At 35.8% G+C, this 25,293-nt stretch overlaps 2 protein-coding genes across 2 annotated transcripts; one reads left to right on the top strand and one right to left on the bottom strand.

Moving 5' to 3' along the window:
- Positions 1–8,670: 8,670 nt before the first annotated feature.
- Positions 8,671–9,932, top strand: LOC113226389. The gene is made up of 3 exons (XM_026459002.1): positions 8,671–9,197; positions 9,479–9,638; positions 9,840–9,932. Exons 1-3 carry the CDS (start codon positions 8,671–8,673, stop codon positions 9,930–9,932), a joined length of 780 nt encoding a protein of 259 aa, XP_026314787.1.
- Positions 9,933–17,511: 7,579 nt separating this feature from the next.
- Positions 17,512–22,142, bottom strand: LOC113226370. Its single transcript, XM_026458978.1, has 4 exons — positions 22,008–22,142; positions 21,619–21,901; positions 17,619–17,735; positions 17,512–17,567 (listed from the first exon to the last, which is right to left on the bottom strand). The coding sequence occupies exons 1-4, from the start codon at positions 22,140–22,142 to the stop codon at positions 17,512–17,514; spliced, it is 591 nt and encodes a 196-aa protein (XP_026314763.1).
- Positions 22,143–25,293: the final 3,151 nt, after the last annotated feature.

The raw sequence follows: 25,293 nt of genomic DNA, 5'->3' as shown, positions 1-25,293 counted from the left end.
AACGATCCTTAGTTCTCCGATGACTTGAAAATTTGTAGGGTCATTATAAGTAACAATGATTCTAAGCTTCTTCAAGCTGACTTGAATAATGTGGTACTTTGGTGTGACAGCAATGGTAAATTTACTAGAAATCATTCACCTATCTCCACTAATAACTACATAAAAGGGACACTTTTGGTTGAGTCTGATATAGTTAAAGATCTTGGTGTGATACTTGATGACAAAAAATTTCATTTTCGTACCTCATATTGATAACATCATAAAAAGCGCCTCTCGTATGTTAGGTTTCTTACTCAGAACTTGTAAAGTGTTTAAGAGACGAAATTAATACTCTATAACACCGTAGTCCGTAGTATTCTAGAATACTGTAGCGCTGTACGGCGTCCACATTTCGCTACTGAGTGATCAGTGAGATTGGAAGGGATACCGAAGAGGTTTGTGAATCATTTGGAGTTCTACAATGGACAAGCTAAAAAACTTCGTTCATATAAACCAAGACTCACAAAGTTCCAAATGCTGTCGTTGGAGAAGCGACGGGACATTTTAAAAGTGATGTTTTTATGTAAAACGTTAAATAATCAAATTAAATGTAGTCAAGTTCTATACCTCATATTATTTAATGTTCCCCGCAGACTGCTTTGATTTCTCATAAAGCCTCTTTGTAAGCCTTTTCGGAGTACTGTTTTAGGCGCGAATTCTCCCATTGTTAGGCTTTGTCAGTTGTACAGGGTCAAGAGCACGTCAAGCTTGACACTTAGGACTTAAATCCAACTCTATGCCGCTTACGATAAGAACAGTACAAAGTACAAAGTGTACAATGACCATAACGCAACGATTGATTTACACTACATAAAAGACTACGTAAAAATCAAGCGCGACATTTCGTCACCTAAAACTCTGTCATTTAACTTCTTTTTCGTGCTTTCGCTTAGTATTTGTTTTTGTAAGTGATATATGGTTAAATTAATGTTTTCAGTTTTCTTTTTGTAAGTTTCTTTTTACTCTAATTTATTGTAGTGTCAGTCTATAAGAATTGTTGACTGATCAAACAAATTTAAAAAAAATTGCAAAGGCTAGACGGTGACTTTGTTGAAGTTTATGATTTGCAGACGGCAACACATCGAGTTACATTTATGTGGTCTGTGAGTTACATATTGACGGATCTTATTCCGTTGCAATGGAAGCAATTTTCGAACCTTGATGTGCGATGTTTTGTATCGGGGGTTTTTCAAATTTTAATTTATTCATTTATTTTATGTTTGTTACTTATTATATATGAAAATAATATGAACATAAATAATTGAAGGAACGCGTTTGACACGAGCTCCAGTTTAAAATTTAAGTTTAGTTAACTGCTAAGCCGAAAATACGTCGCTCTGTAAAGTTTGTCTAATGCTTATAGTTACATGAGAGACACGATAGGAAGCTTACCTGGTTGTGTATAAAGTTTGTGGCTATTGTCAAAGAATATTCTAATATTCGTATCATCCTGCCGAATTTAATAACTATTTATTTACATTTCCATGTCGCAGATGTAATGACAAAGATAGAGAAAGGGATGCTTTGATGGTTCGGACATGAAGAGAGAAAGAATGAAATAAAGTTGACGAAACAGTGTTGATGAGGAGAAAAATGCGTGGCCGGATAGTAGCAAGTGGAAGGCTATTGTCTCTGTCTACCCCGATGAGAGAAGGGCGTGTGGAGGTTGGCATACATCCATTCATACCTACATACTTATATATCGAGTTCTTAGGTTTTCGCGATTGTTACACATAGGACACACATACACATAGATACACTCCCGTGACCGTTGAGTCAACCGTGACCATGGGACCTGTAAAGGGCCCGAAACGTCGGTTTGTTTGAATAATAACACACACTCTCACAATAGCCCCGCACTAGGGAAACCGTGTGTCGCAATGTGTAACAATGTTAAATTTTTCATTAATTTACTAACTAGAATAATATTGAAGATTTATTGAAAAAAAATATGAAAAGCACTTATGTTAATATTTTGGACAGGTACTTTTAAATAAGATAACCAAGGTATTTGAATCTGAGTGTTCAAGGTTATCATTACCTAGTTTATAATTAAGCATATTCACAACATAATATTTAACGGCAGCACAAATTGAAAATTCGAGAACCCTTATCTACTAGCTCACGAACTTGTGGCGTCTGATTATATTGATAATTATTATACATATATTACTCAGCACTAAATAAATGAAGAATACAATAATCAGTTATTGTCTTGTGTATTGTATGAGTCTCAGACATAAGTTTTTTCACATACTTCGTTTCAAAGAAACCCCTCTCTTTATCTCGTTAAGATGGTAATAAACAGCCGTACACAACACAATTCATAAATAGTAACGTAGAATGTAAATTAACGTATAAGTTGCGTAATGAATAAATGAAAACTATATTCAAATATCAAAGCCCTCTTAGCGCGAAAACGGCTCGCCGACAGCCTTGTTGCCGTTCAGTCAGTGTGACCGTCAATGTGCGGGGCGTGGTGCAGTATCTAAAGTTAGGGAGGGGCGGAGAGTGTCCATTCTCGTTAGTTTTTTGCTCTCTGGCAAAAATTATTTGATAAAATAGCGTAAGACTTAACGCGTCGTGTCCGGACCGCGAGTTCAACGAGCATACGAGCGACATGCATACGGCGGCGGCGTTGTATCGGTTCTTGGAATGGCGCGGGTGTTAGAAAAGTCCTATTTGTATTTACCAATTTCTAGATTCTATTATAGGGATGCTAAACTTCTATGAAATTCAAAAGCATAATTTAAACAAAGTAAAACAAATTTATTTCAATTAGAGGGTAAATGATTTAATGTATAATAGAAATAAATTCGAACTAATTTTTAAAACTAAATGAAAAGTAGTACTTCCAAAAACATGATTCATTTTTAATTTATAAAGTTGGTACAAAACAATAAGGTTTGTAAAATAGCTGTAGCAAAAATAATTTGAGAATAACAAGATAAACAAAGTAAAAGTAACAGCACATCTAAAGGCATGGATTTAATGTACCGGTTAATACAAAATTATAGAAAAGGGCTAGTAAAAACAAATTATTTAAAATGGACACGTTGAACGGACGGATTGCAAGACTAATCATAATCACACATTTAGGTACATACATAAACTATGCCAAAGCGTGGTAGCTATAATTTACTTTATTGCTACCAAGCACAGAGACATTACTTATATTTACCCAACACAATCATAGCAATAGAACAAGTTACAAAGCAGTATTTACCTTTAGTTGTTCTCGGTTCGGCACTTTTTCAGTCACCTCCAGTTTTATATTCTTGAAAATCTCCATTGAAATTCATTCATACATACACATACTATTTTGACCAATAATAAAATGATTGTCGTTTACATTTATGCAACATATCGCCGCCTTACTTTCTTTAACTCGTATCATACACCACAAAATTACTGAAATGCAATAAAATTGTATAGGTACACAAATTTTGCATTCTGATTTCACGTCACATTTATATTCACACACTGGCTTTTACATATTCTTAAAGTAGTGCATCCAAACACCTTTGATAAGAAATTTTTAATAAATAGAAAGTTTTGCCATCTCCTGAATAATCACTCTTTACAAGATATCGATTTTAAGAACTATAACAATTATATGAATCTCATAGTTGTCTTAATTCAGCAAATATTACATTGACCTAATGAAATATTATCAATTTTTTACACCATAATATCGTCCAATCACAAAGCAGCATTGCTTGACTCACTTGGTTGAGCATGAATTGTAAATGTTGTGCATTACACAGGTGTAAAGTAACAAGGGCTATAATATTTCAATTAGTATAGCAATTATATTAACTTCGTAGTTATCTTAATTTACCAAATATTAATTTTATAAACCATAATATAATAGTCCAAATAAAAGTTGATTAAAAAGGCAACCTTTCCGGCATACAAAATGCAATGCTGAAACTATTACAGATAAATTGTGATGTAATATTTCAGACTGTCATTATTTCAAACAAGAATTATGAAACCATTCAAATGAATGAATATTATGTATTATTATAGGAAAGTAACCTTATGTCACAAGTTTCCTTTAAAATAAGTGACTTACAGAGGCACCTTTATTTTTTTACAAGTAACCAAGTTGCCATACTTATAATTTACATGAAATTTGAATATGGCGGTAGTAAAAGCCAAATTATATTGAATATAAAATAAAAATATTACCACAGGCGCCGCGGCGCCGCTGCCGCGCTGCGGCGCCGCCGGATGCGGCCATATTCCACATAGTGAAACCTGTTCCGATCTGACTACTAACAAATTGTGTTCGTTTCTAATGTAATTATATAAAACAAAGTATTTTATCTTAACAAATATCTATATTGAATACATGTGGTAAAAACGACTTTTAGAGATTACGTTTTGTTTAGGAATAAAAATTAAGTAACTGTGTAAGTAAAATAAATAAAATTTAGGTACAACTAACGCTACATAATTATTGTCACTGATATTGTACTTTATTGTTATGAACTCTTTTTTATGTTAAAAAAGAAGACAACCTCACTGACAATGTCATGTAAAAAAAATCTCTGAGACTTTGGGGCTTAAAGGATGGAAAAAATTTTTAGGAGCTACCTATTTTATATAGTATGGAATAATAATCTAAGGGGAGCTTAAGGATAAAAAAAAAAGGGGAGCTACGATGCCTCTAAAGGGTGGAAAAAAATATGAAACGGTGCCACACTTTACAGGATGGAAAAAAATAATGGAAAGGAGCTGCCCTATCTAAGGAATAAACGTACCTACCTAAACCAAAAATGTACATCACAAATGGCGGATTTCTTTAGTGATGTACCGTAATCATCGATAAGTCAATATCGACATGCAAATGTTTAAATTTTTTTTTTGGTGTTTGTATTTTGTATAGTTTACTGTAATCAAAGTATGATTAAAATTTTTAATTAAAGTAGATAAATATCCATTGTCATATGGGAATACTCGGGATGATAGATATGAGATTTTCAATTTATTATTTTGCACTTTTTCATAAGAATGAACCAATTTTGAAAACATTTATGTCACTCCTCCGTGACAATCTCTGAAACATATTTCTCGTACTCTTCGACAGCCTTTTCAGGTGATGAAAATCGGTGACCGCGTTACTGGTTCTTAATTTTTGGAAATAAATAAGTCACAAGGTGCCAGGTCGGGACTGTATACGGGATGGCTCATAAGGTCAACGTTGTTCACCTTCAAAAATTCATATGTCTGTCTGGTCGTGTGAGAACTGGCATTATCGTGGTGCAAGATGATACGGCGTTTACGGTTATTTTTAGGGAGTTTTTCAATAACTTCCGGCAAACAAATGGTCGTGTACCAATCACCATTAACAGTAGCCACGTGTTCAGTTTTATTAAAAAAAGGAGCAATCATCCGCTTAGAGGCACTTTGAACGCGCGCCACTTTGGTTAGTTTCGACCCATCTCGAAATACCCATACGCTCGATTGCTGCTTTGGTTTGGAATCGTAACTATAAATCCACGTTTCGTCATTTGTTACTATGTCCCACACCATTGCACCAAGTGACCGAACCGTTTCTTGAGCCTCAGTCAAATTGTATGGGATCCACCGAGAGCACACCTTTTTCGCACCCAAATGTTTGTGTAGTATTGATTGTATTTGATTTATGCCTATGCCTAAAGATGCCCGAATCTTAAAGTCTGTCACTGTCTGTTTTGATCATACGGCGCACAGCATCGATGTTTTTGTTGTTTATAGCAGTGGTCGGGCGACCATCAAGAAATTCGTCATTGAGATACAAACGGCCGCGTTTGAATTCTGCAAACTAGCTATATAAATAGTCGTCTTGCATGGTGCTTCATCGCCAAAAGCAGTTTGAAGCCGAGCGAAGCTCCGCTGAGCTGTTTAATCACACCTAAAGTCGTAGAAAATCATACTACGAAAATTTTCACGAATTATATCCATGGTGAATTATATATATCATTTAGATAACCAATTTCTAAAATGATGCCACAATGTAAAAACAATTGACAGTCAGATGAAACAAACTGTATTCTACAGTCAAAGAACTCCATTTTCAAATGTTGTAATTACATTTTAAATATTGTTTATGTAAGTGGCCAGTTCCGGAAACCTATAGTGCGCCCTATGTACCATACGTTTCATTGGTTTTACTCAACGATATCTAGCGTACTATGTAGATGCGGCCACATACCATACTGAGAAGACGCTGCACATTATTTAGTCGGTTTTTAAACATTCAAGATGGCGGACGCAGATACGGTCCATTTGAAAATTAATTTGCAACTGTGTGTTGCTCACATTTCGTGATTTCACAAATTGTGTGATTAAATTTAAAGTTTAAATTATTCACAATGATTCGGTAAATATTATTGTGGTTTTTGATTAATTTGTGCTTTATAATATTTGATAATCGCGAAATAGTATACAAAATTTCGCACTATCCATCTCGTTAAAACAAGACAAAACATATATCATAGATTAATAAGCAACAGAGTGTTCGGACTACACAATAACAAAGTATGTATAATATAATTATAACAGTTACTAAGGTTAACATATAAATTAAAAAACATGTATATGTAAAAAAGACTAAGCTGAAAAATATCTATGTAATTTCTTGACTAGGCTGCATGGTCTAAAATATAAAATCTTTGCCTTTCCACCAGGAAAACTACTTAACATAATATCAATAATTTCAACAACTCGACTGTATTTTTTCTTTTACCTAATTTGTTTTTCTTTTTAGTAATATAATAACTGTAAATAAAGTAATATAATAATTATAAACGGAAGGCCCCTGATCAAAGCAAAACAGAATGTATTGTGCACCTAATAGCGACTTTGCCAGGGGTTTTACGTTGATTCCCCAACTATGGATAAATATCATTATTATCTGCCTGTCTAGCTGATTCCTAATAGGTATAGACTTTGTCCACGGTACTAGGGTACTGATACTCTTTGACAAAATTCAGCACTAAAACAAAACCTACCACTATTGACAGTGTTTTGTTTGGAACTATTTGGAACATGTAGTTGCTATGAATATTCTTGTCTATAGATTGAAGTCGTTGATTTTATCTATTATTAGTCGTAGCGAAAATTCCATAAAGGATGAAAAAAAAAATTAAAACAGTCGGCACCTCTGCGACCACAGACCATATAAATACTAGTATCTGCGATTTATTGTGACAGTTTGTATGCTACGACATTTTTTTCTAAATCCTGCACTATGCCGAAGCGCGATCGCCACCTGCCTATTTCAAGTGAATCCTACTTCGAACACGATTGCATGGAATCGAGAAAAGGCGATATACTGGACACTGCCATTAAAGGAACCTACTGGACGTCCACCCTGAAACGCTGGTGGCAAAATTTGTTTCTTCTGTCACAGGATGATGAGAGATGCCGCAAATATTATAAAAGTTCGTACGCGTTGAAGCTCGATCGTGCTTATCAATACCGTAGGCACCGCGGTCGAATACATCCTCTCAGCAAGTTCAGGTTGGCTTCCTCTTTATGCACTTATTAGTTCTTTGGTAAACAATAAAGCAGTTTATCAAGAACCTTAAGTCAACAACGCAATAAATCGACAACACTGAGACTTTTCACACTATTTCGAATCATAAGTAGTTCATTTTACTGTCTTTAATGACGAGGGAAAATATATTTTTTTTAAATTATAATACACACTCAACATAGCCCCGCACTAGCAAAATCCTGTGTCGCAGGTGACATGGACACACACATAGACAACCACAAATTACACCCAAATTCACGAGAGAAATAAACGTAGGCCATACAAATATTTCTCCCGACCCGGGAATCGAACCTGGGACCTCTGCGTGGCTGTCCGGCATGGTAACCGTTCGGCCACAGAGGTAGCAATCAGAATTAATCGGAGAATGTTTTCAAATCTCTTCGAAAACCCGCAAATCTCTCGACTCCTCACTTTTTGTTGTCGTGGCAGTCTACGGCATACACCCCGTCGTTATAGATAAAGAAAAGTTCCGTATTTTATTAAGGCCTTCTTGTTCTAGCAAATACTGGGATTATATTATACTCATCACTTCCATCTTTATCCGATTATGTATGCATTGTAATTCATCAGTATTATATCCGTCCATTCCGATGCCATACCCAGTTATTGGAATTGTCCTAGAGGTCATCCTTCTTATAGACATATGGATCAACTTTATGTCAGGATACATTGACCAAGAAGAAAGAAAAGTGGTACTAGACATGAAGATGAGTTTCATCCATTACTGCTCAACAAAATTTTTCCTTCACGTACTGTCATCCCTGCCCTTTCAAACAATTTTGGTGCTGCGATATCGCCGGGAAATAGATTGCAAATTATGTAAATCCAATAGCACTGTTAGTTGGATCAAAATATTGGGCATTTTTGGTTATTATAGAGTAGTTGATTCTACACGGCTGTGGACGAGAGAGTGTAAGTCGTATGTGCAAACGCACTGTCTTCGATTTCTGCGCGTAGTAACGCTAGCTGCACTAGCCAGATTGCAACTGTTATCATTTATTGACGCCATCAATATTCTATTAATGATAAAAGAAAATAAAATTCTTGAAAACTCCTTCTTAGAGACGATTCTGAATGCCCAAATGATATTGCCAACATCTGTATTTATAGCTTTCGAACTAGCACTATTGCTTAAGCCATTTATTATTATCACACTCAAAGGAGATGTGGGCTTTAGACCTTTAGATCAAGTATTAACTATGGCATCATTATTGGTTTGTGGGGTTTTCTTTGTGTGGAGCTTAATGGAATGTTACAGACTTATTCAAAGGATTCACAATCCAGAGGATGAGTTAGCAAAACAAAAGGATATGATGATGGTCCTTTTGCGAAGCAAGCATATGCCTACAATTATGATCGAAAAAGTTGCAGAATACTACAACTATAAAGTCGGCAAAGCAAATATTATTAATAGTTCAAATGACCTAATTCATTCTCTGCCTCAACCTTTAACTAATGAAATTAAGTTGGTTCTTAATGAACGTTACATTAGAAGGATACCGTATTTTTCCGAGTGGCATTCGGATATAGTTGAGTGGCTTACACTAAGTGCGCATGAAGAATTCTTCATGACCGGTGACATCGTTATCAATGTTAGTATTAGCAGTTTGTTTGTTCATAGTAATGGTTTTTATTATGTATGACTATTGACCAATTTTAAAAAACTTTTCAAATAATCGGTACTATTGCGTCACATAACACTTGTTAATACTATGTAGTAAGTATCACCTCTGCATTTCTGAAGAACCTACCTACAGCGTATTTGATCATACATCGTATTATTAATAAGTATAAGTAGGTAGGTACCAATCTATTTACTAGAGAAACTTGTTTACAATAATTACAGGCTTTTCGAAGCGTATCCACCTTATTTTAGCTTAACAGCCACAGCGAAGGACTAATCGTGGTAAAAGCGGGACTGTTGGCGGTGTACTCGTCAGATAATGTTGAAACTGAGCACCTCATCGACGGAGATTACTTCAACGAGATGTCGCTGTTCACCGACTGCGAAGTTAGCGCTTGCGAAGTGGTCGCTATAACGCATTGCCAAGTCAGTACTCCCTTTCATCATAAGCGTCAGTGTGCAACAATAACAACAACAAAGGTCTCCCAAATATAATTCCCGCAATACGGCCATGTATAATGGCTTCAATGGAATTTGCCGGTTCTTGTATTTGTCTCTATTATACCTACATGTATTATTATATATTTAGTATTATAGTACTTACAGCATACTTTGCTTGAATTACAGGTATTACTATTAGAAAAAGATGTGTTCAGGACACTTATGCGTAAATATCCAAACTTGTTCTACTCAATGCGAGCACAATTGATACGAAAGTAGGAGGATAGTACTGTGGGAATGTGGAACTTGGAAGAAGCTATGAAGGAAATTGTCGGATGTATAATTGTAGGAATATGTTGACCATGTTTCGGTATTTCCTGCCTAAAAAAAGAGGTTTAATTTAATTTTTAGTGGCAGGTATAAAGGGAAGTGTGTAAATACAATAATGGTGCGTTTAGCAACTTCTCCTTTGTGCATCTAAGGCGTTATGTGTTAAGGTATTGTTGATAGTGTTGGACTGCAATTGGGTAAATGACCTCGTGCATCGTAACAGTTGTTTCTCTTATATTTATGGAACAATCTCCGGGCACACGTAACTATTACACCCTGTATACCTACACATAATTAATTTTCTCTAAAACAGCGAACCTTATAACGTGTAAATTCGACTAAAGTTTGCACATTTCTTGAAACATCCAACGTACGTATGGTTGGGAATGTATTGACTTTTCCACCGGACTTTGTCATACACTTGAGGTGTGTACTTATACCTTTATTACTTAGTAAATTGCATAAGATTGGAAGTCTCTCTGTAAATTCTGTTTGGAAGCATAGTAGATCTAAGTCTAATTCGGACCGGACGCTGTTGTACACTTGAGGTAGGTATGTACTTACTAAATTGCATAAGTTTGAATTCTGAAAATTTTGTCTTAAAGCTGAGTCCAATTTGATAGATGTCCAAAAAAGGGTAAATCTCCAACGCTAGATAAAAAAAGTTCGTTCACTATACTACAAAAATACGTGAGTAATTGATGATGATTTTACAAGTCGTTATGCGTACACATATAACAAACGAAGTGCGGGCGCGCATTACGTGAGCTATTTTCTTTTTAAAAAACGAACACACTCAACCGTGCTCCGCACTAGGGAAACCCTGTGTCGTGAGTGCCATGGACACACACATAAACAACCACAAATTATACCCAAACTCACGAGAGAAATAAATGCAGGTCATACAAATATTTCTCTCGGCCCGGCAATCGAACCTAGGACCTCTGCCTAGCAGTCCGACATGGTAGCCGTTCGGCTACGGAGGCAGTTAAATGCCAGGAACTCGCCTTATTAACCTTTCGATTTGGACCACGATACGACCTATTGGCACTTTCGGCACTGGTTTGCTCATGCTGCCGCTATATGACAAACTTGCTAAGAAGTCAGGAGAACGCGTAGTGAACACAATGACTTACGAAAAATATTACAAGAAGGAACAGAAAGTCACTAAAATACCCACTATACTCACCCAATGGTCCCAGTGAACCTGCGCCAGATTATAAAACAATCATTTTTATGATCAGATTATTAAGCGTAAAAGACAGAAAAATACTTTAAAAACATGAAGCGCTCTGTGTTGAGCAGTGGAATATGGGTTCGGTATGTATTACTTCAGCTTGTATTTATCCTTGTAACTTGTCGATTCCTTAGATTTCGAGTGATTTAATGTCGATTTTTAGCAAGTGGGTATCTACTACATTGTTTTTAGAGTTTTGCGTCTAAATTACATGACGATTAACCACAAAAAACCGTAGACAAAAAGTAAGTAAGGACGAGCAAAGCCAGTATTGCACGTCTTAGAGGATGGAAAAAGTCTAAACTGCACGTAAATGCGGCGCAATCTGTTACGTCGACGGGTCACGTCCGATCCGTTTCCATGTTAATCAAAGATAGCGGAACCTGCGCAAGCACTCACGTTAGGAGAAGTGACGTGCACCATAGCTCGTTTATTGCAGCGGGTTTTGTTCAACAAAGAAAAACAAGATATTTTGAAATCATTCTCACCATTTAGGGATGAACGGTTTTAGTAGTATTGGCGTTAAACGTATAGGTGTATATTTCTTACGTCCTTTGACGTTCTTTTGCCGCCCTCTATGTCACTTAAAAAAATAGTGCAAATACCATATTATATAGTTTGTACCAATTAGCGCGTCATTAGCATCATTGCACCGATTTTAATTCCGAAGACACTATTCGATATCAAACGATAGCCTTTCTCTATATAACCGTCAGGATGCTGATGTCATGTGAATAACATAATTAAAGCCAATGGAAAATAAAATGGTAATAACTTATCTCTATTTTTTTACGTAATTTCACGCCAGAACGTCACTTTTCGCCATTTTGTTTTACAATTTTATCCAACCTTAGATTATGGAAACCAAAGGATATGTTATATTAACATATATAAATCAGACGTTATATGTATATATATGATGCATTTAGACTGTGAAAACTTTGAATGTAACTAGATTACATGATAATGCAATTCCATCGTTACATTTATTGGTAAATACCTTTACATTTAATTTTAAATAAAATGGCTCATTACTTGCCTAGTAATTATAGCCTAGTATTAATCATACTTTGATTACAGTAAACTACACACATTTGCAAACCTAAAACACGGCAACAACAGTTTCAACATTCAAGGCAGCTCCTTTCCTGTATTTTTTTCCATCCTCTCTAATATCCAACGTAATAAGTCTGAGTACGATTACTATCGGCCGAGTTTTAGAAATGTTCACGTTTCAATTTTGGTGTTGTTTTGTTATTTCGTTTTTTTAATTTTGGTATTGATTTATTTTATCAATTTACTTTGTTCTTTTTTAGTCAGAATTAATACCACATTTGGGCTAGGCGACTCGCATCGGATTCCGGAAGTTCCGGTTCTGCTTAGTATTTACGTTATTACGTTTTGAAAAAATAAAGACAAAATTTTTAATTAGTGTGATTCATTAGTATCAAACTATAATAATAGGGGTTAAAGTATGAAATTGCCGATTTGTACTGAAAATCTAAATTGTTTATATTTTAAATTTTTAACAAATTTATTTAATCAAAATAGTTGCCATTATTATCTATACATTGCTGCCATCTAATGGGAAGGTTATTAATGCCTTTGCGATAGAACTCCGACGATCTAGACTGCACAAACTATGTGAAAGCATTTTGTACTGCCTCCTGAGAAGAAAACTTCTTGTCACGTAGATAATTGTCCAAATCACGAAAAAAATGGTAGTCCGTTGGAGCAAGGTCTGGTGAATACGGAGGATGACAAATGGTTTCTAACTGCAGTTCCTGAAGGGTCAAAATGGTTTCTCGTGCTGTGTGAGGTCTCGCGTTGTCGTGGAACAATAATGGTGAAGATCGATTCATGAGTCGGGGTTGTTTTACTGCTAGTTTTGTCAACATGGTTCGGAGTTCGGCACAACAGACATCTGCCGTTATTGCTTGACCAGATCGGAGAAAACTATAGTGAATAACACCATGCTGAGACCACCAAACAGTTACCATTACCTTTTTATTGGTAAGTTTTGCTTTAGGACACTGTTGTGGCATTTGACCTGGGGTCAGCCATTGCATTTTTCTTTTCCGGTTATCATAAAGAATCCACTTTTCATCACATGTTACAATTCGATCCAATATACCTTCATTTCTGTACCGGTTCAACAAGGCAACACAAGTTTCAACACGCGTTTCTTTCTGCAGATCAGTCAAATCATGAGGCACCCATTTTTCGTATTTTTTTATTTTATTGATTTGACGCAAGTGAGTCAATATTGTGGGTAAGGTAACGTTAAACCATGCCGCTAATTCCTGGGTAGTTTGACTAGGATCGGCTTCCACTATCTCTCTTCATTCATCGTTATTCACCTGTGTGGGCGGTCTTCCTCGTGACTCGTTCTTTAAGTCGAAATTTCCATCACGAAAGCGTTTAAACCAAAATCGCACGGTGCGTTCATTAGTAGACCCCTCTCCAAACGCAGCATTGATATTGCGGGCTGTTTCTGCCGCGTTAGTTCCGCGTCGGAACTCGTATTCAAAAATCACTCGAATTTTCGCAGTATCCATCTTTCTTGTCTAAATTGAATAACAAAAACAATTGAAAGTCGATATTCAAATGTTTCAAATTAAAAAAAAAAAAAAAAATCACAGAAACCATTTGAAAAAAGTTTCATTCGAAAACCTCAAACCATGAAGATTCTATGAAAATTCAAAGAACCTATTGCAATAAAACGGCAATTTCATACTTTAACCCCTAATAATTAAACACTAACAACACTGGTATCTCTACGTTATGGTAATTTCTATCACGGTACGCTAAACATAAATAACTTTCGTATGTCATTGAAAACGTAGAAGAGTATCATTTTTAGAAATAACGTGTATAGTGGTAGGAAGGGATCAATGATTACAATTGACATGCTAAATGACACTTAGTGTATATTCTGGTCGAGATCGACAAGATGAGTTGCTGCTTCTGTAGAGTATGTAGTTACTAGGTACTGCCAATAACATCATGCTAACTTGTCGCAGTTATGTTGCGTAAGCCGGGAGCGCACGCACATTACTATTTAGATAACACTTGGATACTATATTTTAATGTTATTTGTATTATACTACATCGTGCCCAGAAGTTGATATTGTAATAATTATGTACATATACTAAAAATATGGTTCATTCTACAGGAATTGTTCTTCTGTTTTATTTTGTTTATTTGTCGTGTAATATATTCGATTTGTAAAATTATTTAAGAAATATTCATATCTTTAAGGATTTTAATGAGTTGGCTTGTATAGAAGACTGGTTCCGTATTGTTTAAGATTATGGGACCTTGGGACCAAGGAGAAAGGCATAGGCTTCATTTTGTCACAAAAATAAGTCTTAAAAGTGATGATAGTGGGTGAAAGTTTTTATGGAGAGCCATTAAAACTGTGAAAATTAGTATAAGTACAGTAGGTTTTTCGAAGTACTTCTTCTATGCAGACGAAGTTGCGGGCACCAGCTAGTATGCTATAAACCTACGCACCCTATTTACATTCTTCAGACTCGTGGTCCACGGGCAAGTAGTGGTCTTTTTTAATAAACTTTCTATTAATGACATATTATAAAATGACGATAGTACAAATTGTATTGTTGTAATAACCAGTAATATTCAGAATTCCAAACAAGAATCGCGTTGCCGCCGCTCATCCGCGGTCGACCGCGTGCATCAGACTGTCATGGCAAAGTACGCTCTATTCGTTTAGCTTTTACGTTTTAACTTAAATGAGCATTCCGGGCGCGAGACGACTCGCGTCGCGTCGTGACTCCATATTTGCGTAACACAAATTTGTACCTTAATAATGGGAAAATAGAGATGAATATGCTATAGGCGAAAAACGCTTCGACTCTGCGCCAGTGTGAGTTGAGCCTTAGTATACACCTATGTAGTACATTATATGCATTAGCGAAAAAAAAAGTAAAGCGCAAACAACATGTAAATGATTATGCCGTGCACAGGTAGCAACAGGATAATCAATCTATACAAGTTGGTACTTATTCCGCATAACTTTCTGAAGTGTCGTATCGTCAAACTTGAAAACTTTATTTTAATGTGAAATTAGAGCCAAGCCGAACAGAAAATATTTCAGAAACGAAAAAACTAAGTCTGTTACTAAGTCTACTATAAGTATCAAAGTTTATTATGATCGGTAACGAAATAAATGTTTCATGGTAGATAATATTTAAAATATTTAACATATAAACTTTTGCCTTAGAGGCTTGGTAAAGCGTATTAAATACCCTATAAGGCCTTTCGTTCAATCTATGACAAAGATGGTTGCTTAAAAACTGTACAGTCATTTCGAGAAGAGCCAAGACAATTGTAGATGCTGAATGATGAAGTACAGTTGGGGATGCTTGACTTGGCGAGAGCACTATTGTGTCCCCAAATAATACTGCCCATTGTTTTCACGTAACAGTTATTTTTTGAGGTAAACCACAAAATGGCGATAATATATCGCACTTGACAACTAACATAGTATTATCTCAAAAATTGTGTTATATTATATTTTATCTCAAAATTGCATTATCTTAATAATTTATCTCCAAAATTTCGCTATATTTGTATACGATTTAATTTGAAAATGACAGGACAACATTGTCACTTTGAAATTAAATAGGTAATATTAATATAACTTGGAGCAATTTTGAGATAATACTATGTTAGTTGTCATGTGCGATATGTTCAAACAGTCTTTTGCCGCAATTGCAATGCTATTTGAGGTATTAATCAAACTTCTCAAGTTCAGGTGATTTTACATCGGCGAGGCGAGGCGAGGCTTGAAAGAACAATGGAAAAATCAGAGTTAAAATAATTCGTTAGCGTCTTCAAATACAAGTTTGAATAAAATAAATTTATTAGGTTTTTCAAATTATAATAGCGGCCTATTTCATCATACCTATTTAAAAGAAACTATAATGACCTAATTAACATGTAACCAGACTGGTATCTACAAGTGTTAGTTTCTCAGTTTCTTAACGTTAAGCGACATCTAGCCGTCAAAAAAAGAACTTCAGTAGGGGACAGGTGTGTCAGTAGTAACAAAAAAAACTCTTCATAATATTTTAATTAGCAAATACAGCACAATAATTTTTGGCCACAATCATTTTGAGTTATTTAATAATAAAATCAAATTAAGAAAATAGCAAAAAAGTAGATAAAATTCTAGAAAACCACACTTATTGTGATCAGCTAATAACGTTACAATTGCTGCACCGCGAGAGTCAATTGTAACAGCAATGTGAGTCAATTGTAACATACAAAAATCGTCAACAATAAAAAATAAATGAAACAAAGTCTTGTCAAAAGTTAATTTAATCACTTAACAGTCGATACTACCTCAGCGCGAATTTAAATTTTTCTCATACTGAATATTTTCTATTGCGTGGGTCGAGCGCGAGATACACTGGCTTTATTTCAGAATTTATTTTTTACAAACGAAATTAAAAATGTGTGTCCTATACTATATGTATACGAGTTCTATTTGTAAAGTACAGCGGTTTTCGACAAGGTTTTTTTACAAGTTTGTGTTTTTTTTCGACCATGAAAATTTTTTGGAATCGTTTTATATATAAATATAGCAATCGGTGTATCCTCAATCATACTATTTACTATTTCCAAAGTGATTAATTCAACACGTTCACTGTTATGCGGAATCAACCAAAGCCATTTGAAGTTGGATCGACTCTTAAATACGTAATTAATAATACAATCAATAACAGTTATCCGACAAACAGTTTAAACACACAAAAAAGAATCATTTTTAGCACAGCTAGAGTGTGCCTATTTATGGCACTCTCTACATTGCAACCAGTCTTCTTTACTGGTTTTATAATGTTTAAAACAGACAATGCAATAGTTATCATTTTCGTCGCATCATCTATGGTATCATCTGTCTCATTATTTTCTATTCTTACAGTACTTTTTCTAGTAAATTTCTTACCTGTCGGCTTCGATACTAAATGTCTTAATTTTGGTAACTCTTTCTCATTAATCTTTCTTTGCTTTACCTCTAACGCTTCCTTTTCTGGCGTATCAGTGTATATTGCAGTTTTCCCTTTGGATCTCGCAGTTTTAGATGTGACTCGAGGTGAGGCTTTTGGAAGCAGAATGAAATCTACTAGGGAAGTCTTACGTGGCGGTGTATGGTGAGAGAGACTTGATGTTGGTTGAGGTGACGTCTGGGGTAAAATCTGATACGATGTTGAAAGCGTTGACGGGTATACATTATTAACCAGTTCTGCATTTATAGTCATGTCTTACTGATCAAATTGACCAAGGATGAGTTCTTTATTCGCTTGGTCAGTAACGCTGGCTGGAGCAAAATCAAAGTCAGAAAAAATATTTTTGTTATATGGCCACATACCTGTGGATGCAAACCCTTGGATTATGTTATTTGTAGCGACAGAAATAGCTTCTTTAACAAGTTCTGGTAAATCATATATGGTCATTCGTTGTCCAGGATGATTTTTCATCCAATGATCTGCAGCAACGTTAAATTTAGTTTTGAACTGTCCAAAAACTGACCTGGCAAGTGGTTGTAGTTTGTGCGTCGTATGTGGTGGAAGTGATAAAATAGAAATGGAGTTTTCTTTACAAAATTGAATAACGGGTAGATTTATATGAGAAGAATGATCGTCCAAAATAACTACAACCGGATTTTCTTTAGTTGGCTTGGCAAATTTAGTGAAGTGTTTCATGAACAATAAAAAATCTTCATCTTGCATCCAATCACTTTTATTACCTGAACCATCACAGTCAGGAGGGCCATCTCTTATAAAATGAGGCTGAAAATGCTTTCGGGCAATTACAAAGAAGGCAGCACAGCGTTTCCTATTGCGTTAACAGTCAAACACACAGTGACTAGGATACTTCTTTCTTGAGAAGTAATGGAACCGACCCAACTCGTCCCTTTAACTGCAATTACTCTGCTAGGTTTGTGAGTTGTTGTTACACCTGTCTCATCAATATTATATATTTGTGTGTGGTTGACATTTAAGTCTATGCAAAAGTTTGTTAACGTCGCCGTGTTCTTTGCACACTCTCCATCAGAATCTTGGAATTTCCTCTTGTATGATCGGATATTGTAAAATTGGACTACTACTTTAGTAGCAGTAAAGCTCCTTGTGACAGAGTTCATCCAAGGAGGTACTGCTACCTTACCTATTTATGTCGGCAAGCAGCAATGTGAGCATTACTGCGTTCCGGTTTTAGGTTCCGGGTAAGGATGCTGGTGAAATGACAGGCACATGGAAGTTGTCAACTTATGTCTCAGGGTGACGGGCGCAGAGGCTGTGCCCTTCAGACCTTTGCGGTTTAAAACTCTGAATGGCACTGCAATTGTTATGGACAGGCGTGTCGCTTACCATCAGGCGCACGACTTGTTTGTTCCGTCACTTGGTATCAGAAAAAGAAACTTTATTATGCAGCAAACAGTGAAAAAAAAGTAAAACGCACACACAAGCGCGTGCGCGCGCATACAGCCACACACACACGCGCACTCTCTATCTGTCTCTTTCTCTCTCTCTCTCTTTCTCTCTCTCTCTCTCTCTCTCACACACACACACACACACTCGCACGCACACGCACAAACACACCCATAGACATAGACATACACAGACACACACATGCACGCACGCACGCGTTTTTTTATAAAAAAGCGTGGTTAAAAAAGTGTTTATATAAAAAACCGTATAATACGCTTATTTTGAAGTCATTACGTCGTTGATTAAAAGATTACGTATATATATATATATATATATATATATATATATACATATATATACATAACATATAAAGATAAAGTAGTTGGTTTACGAAGCTGTTTTCAATGGTCCCAAGCAGATTAGTTAATTACTAGTTGACACATTCTTCACAAGGTTTTTTTCATTAAGTGGTTGCATCATTTCATTGAGATGGGTGAAGGGTCAATCATTAAGACAAATAAACATTAAGGTTGCGGGTACTTAAAACAACAAAACAACGTTATTTTGTTATGAAATCGAAATATAAAATTTAGTTAAATATAACGTGTCTATACATTCGAAGGCTATATTTGGAGCCACTCATTTACATTAACCTAATATGTAGTGATAGCTCATTACAGAGAATGCTATGATTGAACTACTAAATAATGCAATGCTAGATACTAATAAGAAAAGCTTCTGAAAAGAACCATTTATTAAGAAACACTAGTATTACTGCATTATAAATCAGTGTTGCTAATTTTTATTTTTAAAGATGTTTTCGCAATGAAGTACGCATTAAAAGCACAAAGAGGACCTAACCGTTACGTTTATTCAAGGGCATCAATAATAAAAAGAGAAATAAAAAAGAATAAATATTAATATTATATTAAATAAATAAATATTAGACAACATCACATACGTTGCTCTGATCCCAAAGTAAGTAGCTAAATCACTTATGTTATGGAAATCGGAAGTAATGATGGCACCACAAACACCCAGACCCGAGACAATATAGAAAAGTTAGCTTTCTACACTGACCCAGAGGCCAATCGCGTTATTTTCAAAAGGTTTAAGAACAGCACACTAAATTCAATTAATATGGTTCAAATCACAACTCATATGTTTGTTTACAATAGAATTTCAGACATTTCTTTCACATACTTTTTTAAATCGCTCTTTTGTAGACTTGGATTCGTAGATTGATATTTCAGTGCGTTTTAAAATTTTAATTACGGCAAATTTTATCGGTTTTTCAGGTAGTCAAGGTGCGTCTCTTAAAGTTTCATATGAGGTGTAGCATTGGTTTCTTTTTAGTTTAGTTTTGATCTACCTTTCACATTTATACCGCAATTGCATTCTGTGCATCGATAAAACTACATATTTACCAAAGCTACACCTGTTCCATTGAATAGTTAAAGATAAAACACGCAGAGGCAAGTACCTAAGCATTGTTTTCCTGTTTTAATATTCTATTTAATAAAACAGTATCTTTTTACACGGTCAAATAGGTACGCTAAATATTATTAATTTCGAAATGTTGGTAATGTAGAATTATAATATAATGATGCTTGTATTTTAGTCGTTGTGAATGCGGTCGGACGGCGAGCGACCTCTGTAAGCCAGCTCCATCTTTGCTGGAGTTCGAATCGCACAGAGATTTGGCTTGAGGATGACTTCGCTCGGCGTTGTTCGCGCGTGCTATCGGCACGCCTTTGGTACGAGTGCGTGGCTATTTTGAGGCCCCACAATAGATCCCAAAGAGTGGGTTAAAGTGAGTCATAATGAGGGGTAATAGGATATAGTTAGTGGATCACTCACCGTTATTGGGTGAATATCAACAAATGCATTTTATTGTAAGTTTTGGTGGCGCAATTTTTTTTTAGATTCCGAGACTCGTTTGCAATAAAATGAAACAGTTCATTTATATATACGTGACCGGGACATAACCATTTCCATTAATTTCACAGATATAAGCAATTAAAATTTTTTCTCGCCACCAATACTTAGAAATGCCACCATAACGCTTATCGGTTGCACTAGAATTGAATATTGCCACCAAAGTTGGAATATATAAAAAACAAAGACTATTAAGTAAATTTAATTGTGATAAAAATTTGTTTGCCCCTTTAAAACGACACACAGTTGGAATTTTCTACTGCTTTTTCTTTTTAATACCATGTGACGGGACGAACGAGTCATGCGCCTGCTGGTAAGCTACACGCTTGTCTATAACAGTGGCAGTGCCACTCAGAGCTTTAAATAAGCAAAGATCTGAGGAGCACTGCCACTGTGCCCGTCACCCTGAGACGTAAGTTGGCAAGTCCCATGTGCCTGTAACTTCACCAGCACCCTTACCCTTCCAAACCTAACTATGCTAACATTACTGCTTGGCGGCAGAAATAGGTAACATGGCAGTGCTTCCCTGGATTTTAGTGAATGAATTCATTGTTGTTTTAATTGGCAGTTGAAGAACTATGATAAACAAAGCCATCTCTACGAATGTTTCCTAAAGATAAGTTGTAGAAACCCAAATGTTTACAATGAGGACATACGGTAGGTTTCACCGGTCATTAAGGCTTGATAAGGCATCATCATCATTCACAGACTGATTTCACCCACTGCTGGGTATAGGCCTCCCGAAGTTTGTGCCATCTATCACGGTCCCGTGCTAGCCGCCACCAATATCACCTTGTCTAGCTAGGTGTCCTGCCCATTCCCATTTGAGTTCCATGATTCGAGTTCCAGCATCCTAGACTTTCGTCCATCGTCGGATCTCAACGTTCGGAACTCGGTCTTATACAGTCTCCTGCGTGAGCGTCCACATCTCGTCACCATACGTCATGGCGGGCAGAACACATTGATTAAACAAGCGGGTCTTCAGACACTGTGGAACCTTACCTGATTTAAGGATGTCACCTAACTTGCTAAACGCAGCCCATCCCAGCTGGATTCTTTTTGAGATCTCTTTAGGCTGATGCTCTTTGCCAAAGGATAGAACATGTCCGAGACAGACGTACTGATCGACTCTCTCCAGCCTCTCATTTCCCACCGTCTTGGACATATTCATCCTTAGGCCAACTCTCAAAGAAGCATCATAAAGTTGTTCCAGCATCCTTTGGAGATCGTCGAAACTTGCAAATAGCACGAGATCGTCCGCGAATCTTAGGTGAGACAAATGGTGCTACACCATTGATGTTAATGCCGCGGTTATCCCATTTAAGGGTTTTTACGACATCTTCAAGTCCTCGCCGGATTGGAACGGGATTGGTTAAATCGTGAACTCGTACCTGCAGAGTGGCTGAACGGTAGAGCTCCCGGGGCACATCCACGTAGCGGGAATCGATGTGGCAGCGATGAAGAGCGTGGAACAGGGCCCAATGTTTGATACTGTCAAAAGCCTTCTCATAATCGACGAAGGCCATGACAAGGGGCCGGTTATATTCGAGACATTTCCCCATCAGCTAATTAACCGTGTGGATATGGTCGATGGTTGAGAAGCCGCTCCGAAAGCCAGCCTGCTCAATAGGCTGCGCTTCGTCAAATTCACTGGTAAGCCAGATGGTCAAAATCTTTGTAAATAGTTATAAATCTGAGAGAGCAAGCTAATCGGCCGATAATTGCTAAGTTTTGCAATGTCGCCTTTTTTGTGGATGGTGGTGACGATGGCATTCTTCCATTGCTCTGGTGTTCGAGCTTCATGAAGAACTTTGTTGAAAAGTTTCACAAGCACTTTTACCACAGGATTTCCTCCTGTTTTGAGTAGTTGGACTAAAACACCATCATCTCATCATCATCAGATGATGGTGTTGATAAGGCACTGAGTACTAATTTAGAGTTATTACTTTTTCTTCAAATAACCTGAAGAATGAGCCAGTCTTTTTGAACAATTCCGTAATGTACACGTTTAATTTGAATATTATTACGATCGAATGATTATGATCGTATCAATGTCAGTAATGTCATTCCCAAACGACACTGATTGATCTGTTGTCTTTAAAAATCCTCCAACTACATCCGGGGCACCCGCGATCATTGCGAATGTGGCCATGGCAAGGGTGCCCAGGAGTTGAAGGATTATTAAATAGAACTGCAGATCAAAGTGTCATTTGGGAACAACATTACTGATATTTATTCGTTTATCTGGCATTAAAACCTGCCATTGATAAAATTAAAATTAAACCTGTAGAAAGTTACGAAATTGTGGAAAAGACTGGCCTTTTCCTGGTAACATGAATGTTCTTCAGGTTGTAAATAAATGTTATTGAATGTCAAGATGTTTCACCACTATGATATTCAATTATTTTTTGTGAAATTACTCCACTCGTTAGTTATAATTGTACCAAGTGTTATTTCTTCAGGTTATTTGGAAAAAAGTAACAACTCTAAATTAGCATTCTGTGCCTTATTTTGCATTAAGTCTCAATGGCTCGATAAACCCACCGCATGTCCTCATGGTAAACATTTGAGTTTCTACAATTTATCTTCGGAAAACATTCCTGGAGATAGCGTAGTCTATCGTAGTTATTCAACTGCCAATGAACTAAATTTTCGTGTTTGACGTTTTGAACAAAATCATTTAATCAATGATATCACCGTTAATTTAAGTAAAATACAAATTTAAAAGATCGCTAAGGTACAAATAGATTAAAAAGCAATAAAGTAATTTTTGCTTATCTGAAAAATTATGAATAACACTATCTTTCTTAAGTTTATTGGGACAAATAAACTATAATACTTTAAAACAATTTTCGAAAGTGAACGTTATATTCAAAAATATCATAACAATTTAAAATTTGGTGGCGTTTTTAAGTTATGGTGGTAACACAAACGCCACCAAAACCACCAAATTGGAGCCACGTAAGATTAAATCTCAAAAAATAAATTACGGGAAAAAAGAAGTAAAAGCTTAAAAATAAAACCGAGACGATTAAATTGTGATAAAATAATGACAAAATTAGTCTCTTAATTTGGTTTCAGAATACGACCTTATTAATATTTTTTATTAATTATTATTGTACAATGAATTTTCTGAAATTCTTGCCCTAAACTCATTTTACGTCTAATTAAACTATAAAAATAAAATCATTAATATTTCTTCACTTTACACCTGGTTTCTCAGCCTGGACTCGCAAAATTTACGCATGAGATATTCACCCTATTGTACCAGAACTAATATCAATGTAATACGCAATGTTATTATTGTTATTCAGGTATGGAATGATATGAAAAGCAGGGTGAGAATCTACGGCGGCAACGGCTGCGGCAGGGACACTTCCAGCAAAACTAAAGGACACCAACTCAAGCGCATAGTAACTAAATAACTTCAAACATACAATTCAATAACAAAGTAACTCTCTCAGTCTTTATTATTATTAATTCCATAACAACATAACTTTAAATTCGAGGTTTTACCTTCGACAATTAACCAAATGTGCGCAACGTGTCACATTAGCGAAGTTTTGTTTGTACTTTAATTTTGGTTGTACCGTTGACAATTAGCGCGAAAGGCCCCCGGGCGGGGATTGATCCCGGGACCTCTGAGAAGGCGACACTATGAAAACCGGTGTGCAAGCCACTTGACCACGGAGGCCATCTAATAATAATGGATAGATATCAGATAGATAAATAAATAAATAAATAAAAATGTATAGGTATTTAATTTAATTTAGCCTTAGTTTATTTTATAAATAAGTCAGGTACGGTGTACGATGTGTACAGTAGCTGTTTTACAGGAATCACATGAAATTATAATAATTACAATAACTTCAACAAATCCGTATTTTAGGTAATTACTATAAACTAAATAAACGAGAAAACCTTGTAAAGAATGGAAGAAAAATCGATGACTCCCTATAAATACATCATTATTAAAGAATCGGCTTTCATAAACTGTAATTGGATCCTTCAGTTTCATATGGACGAAGACAAAGCTTATGGCATGGTCAGTCACTAAGCTTCATTTACATTAGCGTAGTTACTAAGAAGCATGGTTTAAATGAAAAGAGGAAATTATTATTTTCGTGTGAACTCTGCTAAGAAGTACTTAAAATTAATCGGGTATAGGAACGAACCAATTACTAGTATTGGATGAGAGCATTGAAATATGAAACTAAGCTATTTATTCTACTAATGCTATTCTAATTTCTAAGCTATTTACTAAACTCTAAGGGCACTTAACGTGACATTTATCCTTGAATAGTTCGATGTGTGTCTCAATCATAGTCGAGTGAAAGCTGTTGTAATCATTTCTACGTAATAGCATCTAGAAAATCAAGGTATTTATCAATTTTCTGTCTAGACGTATAAAAGCTATTTTGGTCGGCCTGTCACAACATTGCGAAACATTTTTGACTTATGTCACCATACAGATTTCAATTATGAGCAAATATCAAATTACATTTTTTGTAGTGATACTTATTTACAGATCAACTGACGCATTAGTGCAGTAACCTGACAATATTCCACGTTTTTAGGCAGTAGTTAACGTTACATACATACATACAATTTTATTGCATTGCATTTCCTGTTCATAATTGTATGTTCGATCCATACCTATATCGACTACGCCATCTT

The sequence above is a fragment of the Hyposmocoma kahamanoa genome, unplaced genomic scaffold (genome assembly GCF_003589595.1).
Source record: "Hyposmocoma kahamanoa isolate Upper Pololo Valley unplaced genomic scaffold, ASM358959v1 100021, whole genome shotgun sequence".
Classification (NCBI taxonomy): Eukaryota; Metazoa; Arthropoda; class Insecta; order Lepidoptera; family Cosmopterigidae; genus Hyposmocoma; species Hyposmocoma kahamanoa.
This window is presented reverse-complemented; position numbering and strand designations above follow the sequence as displayed.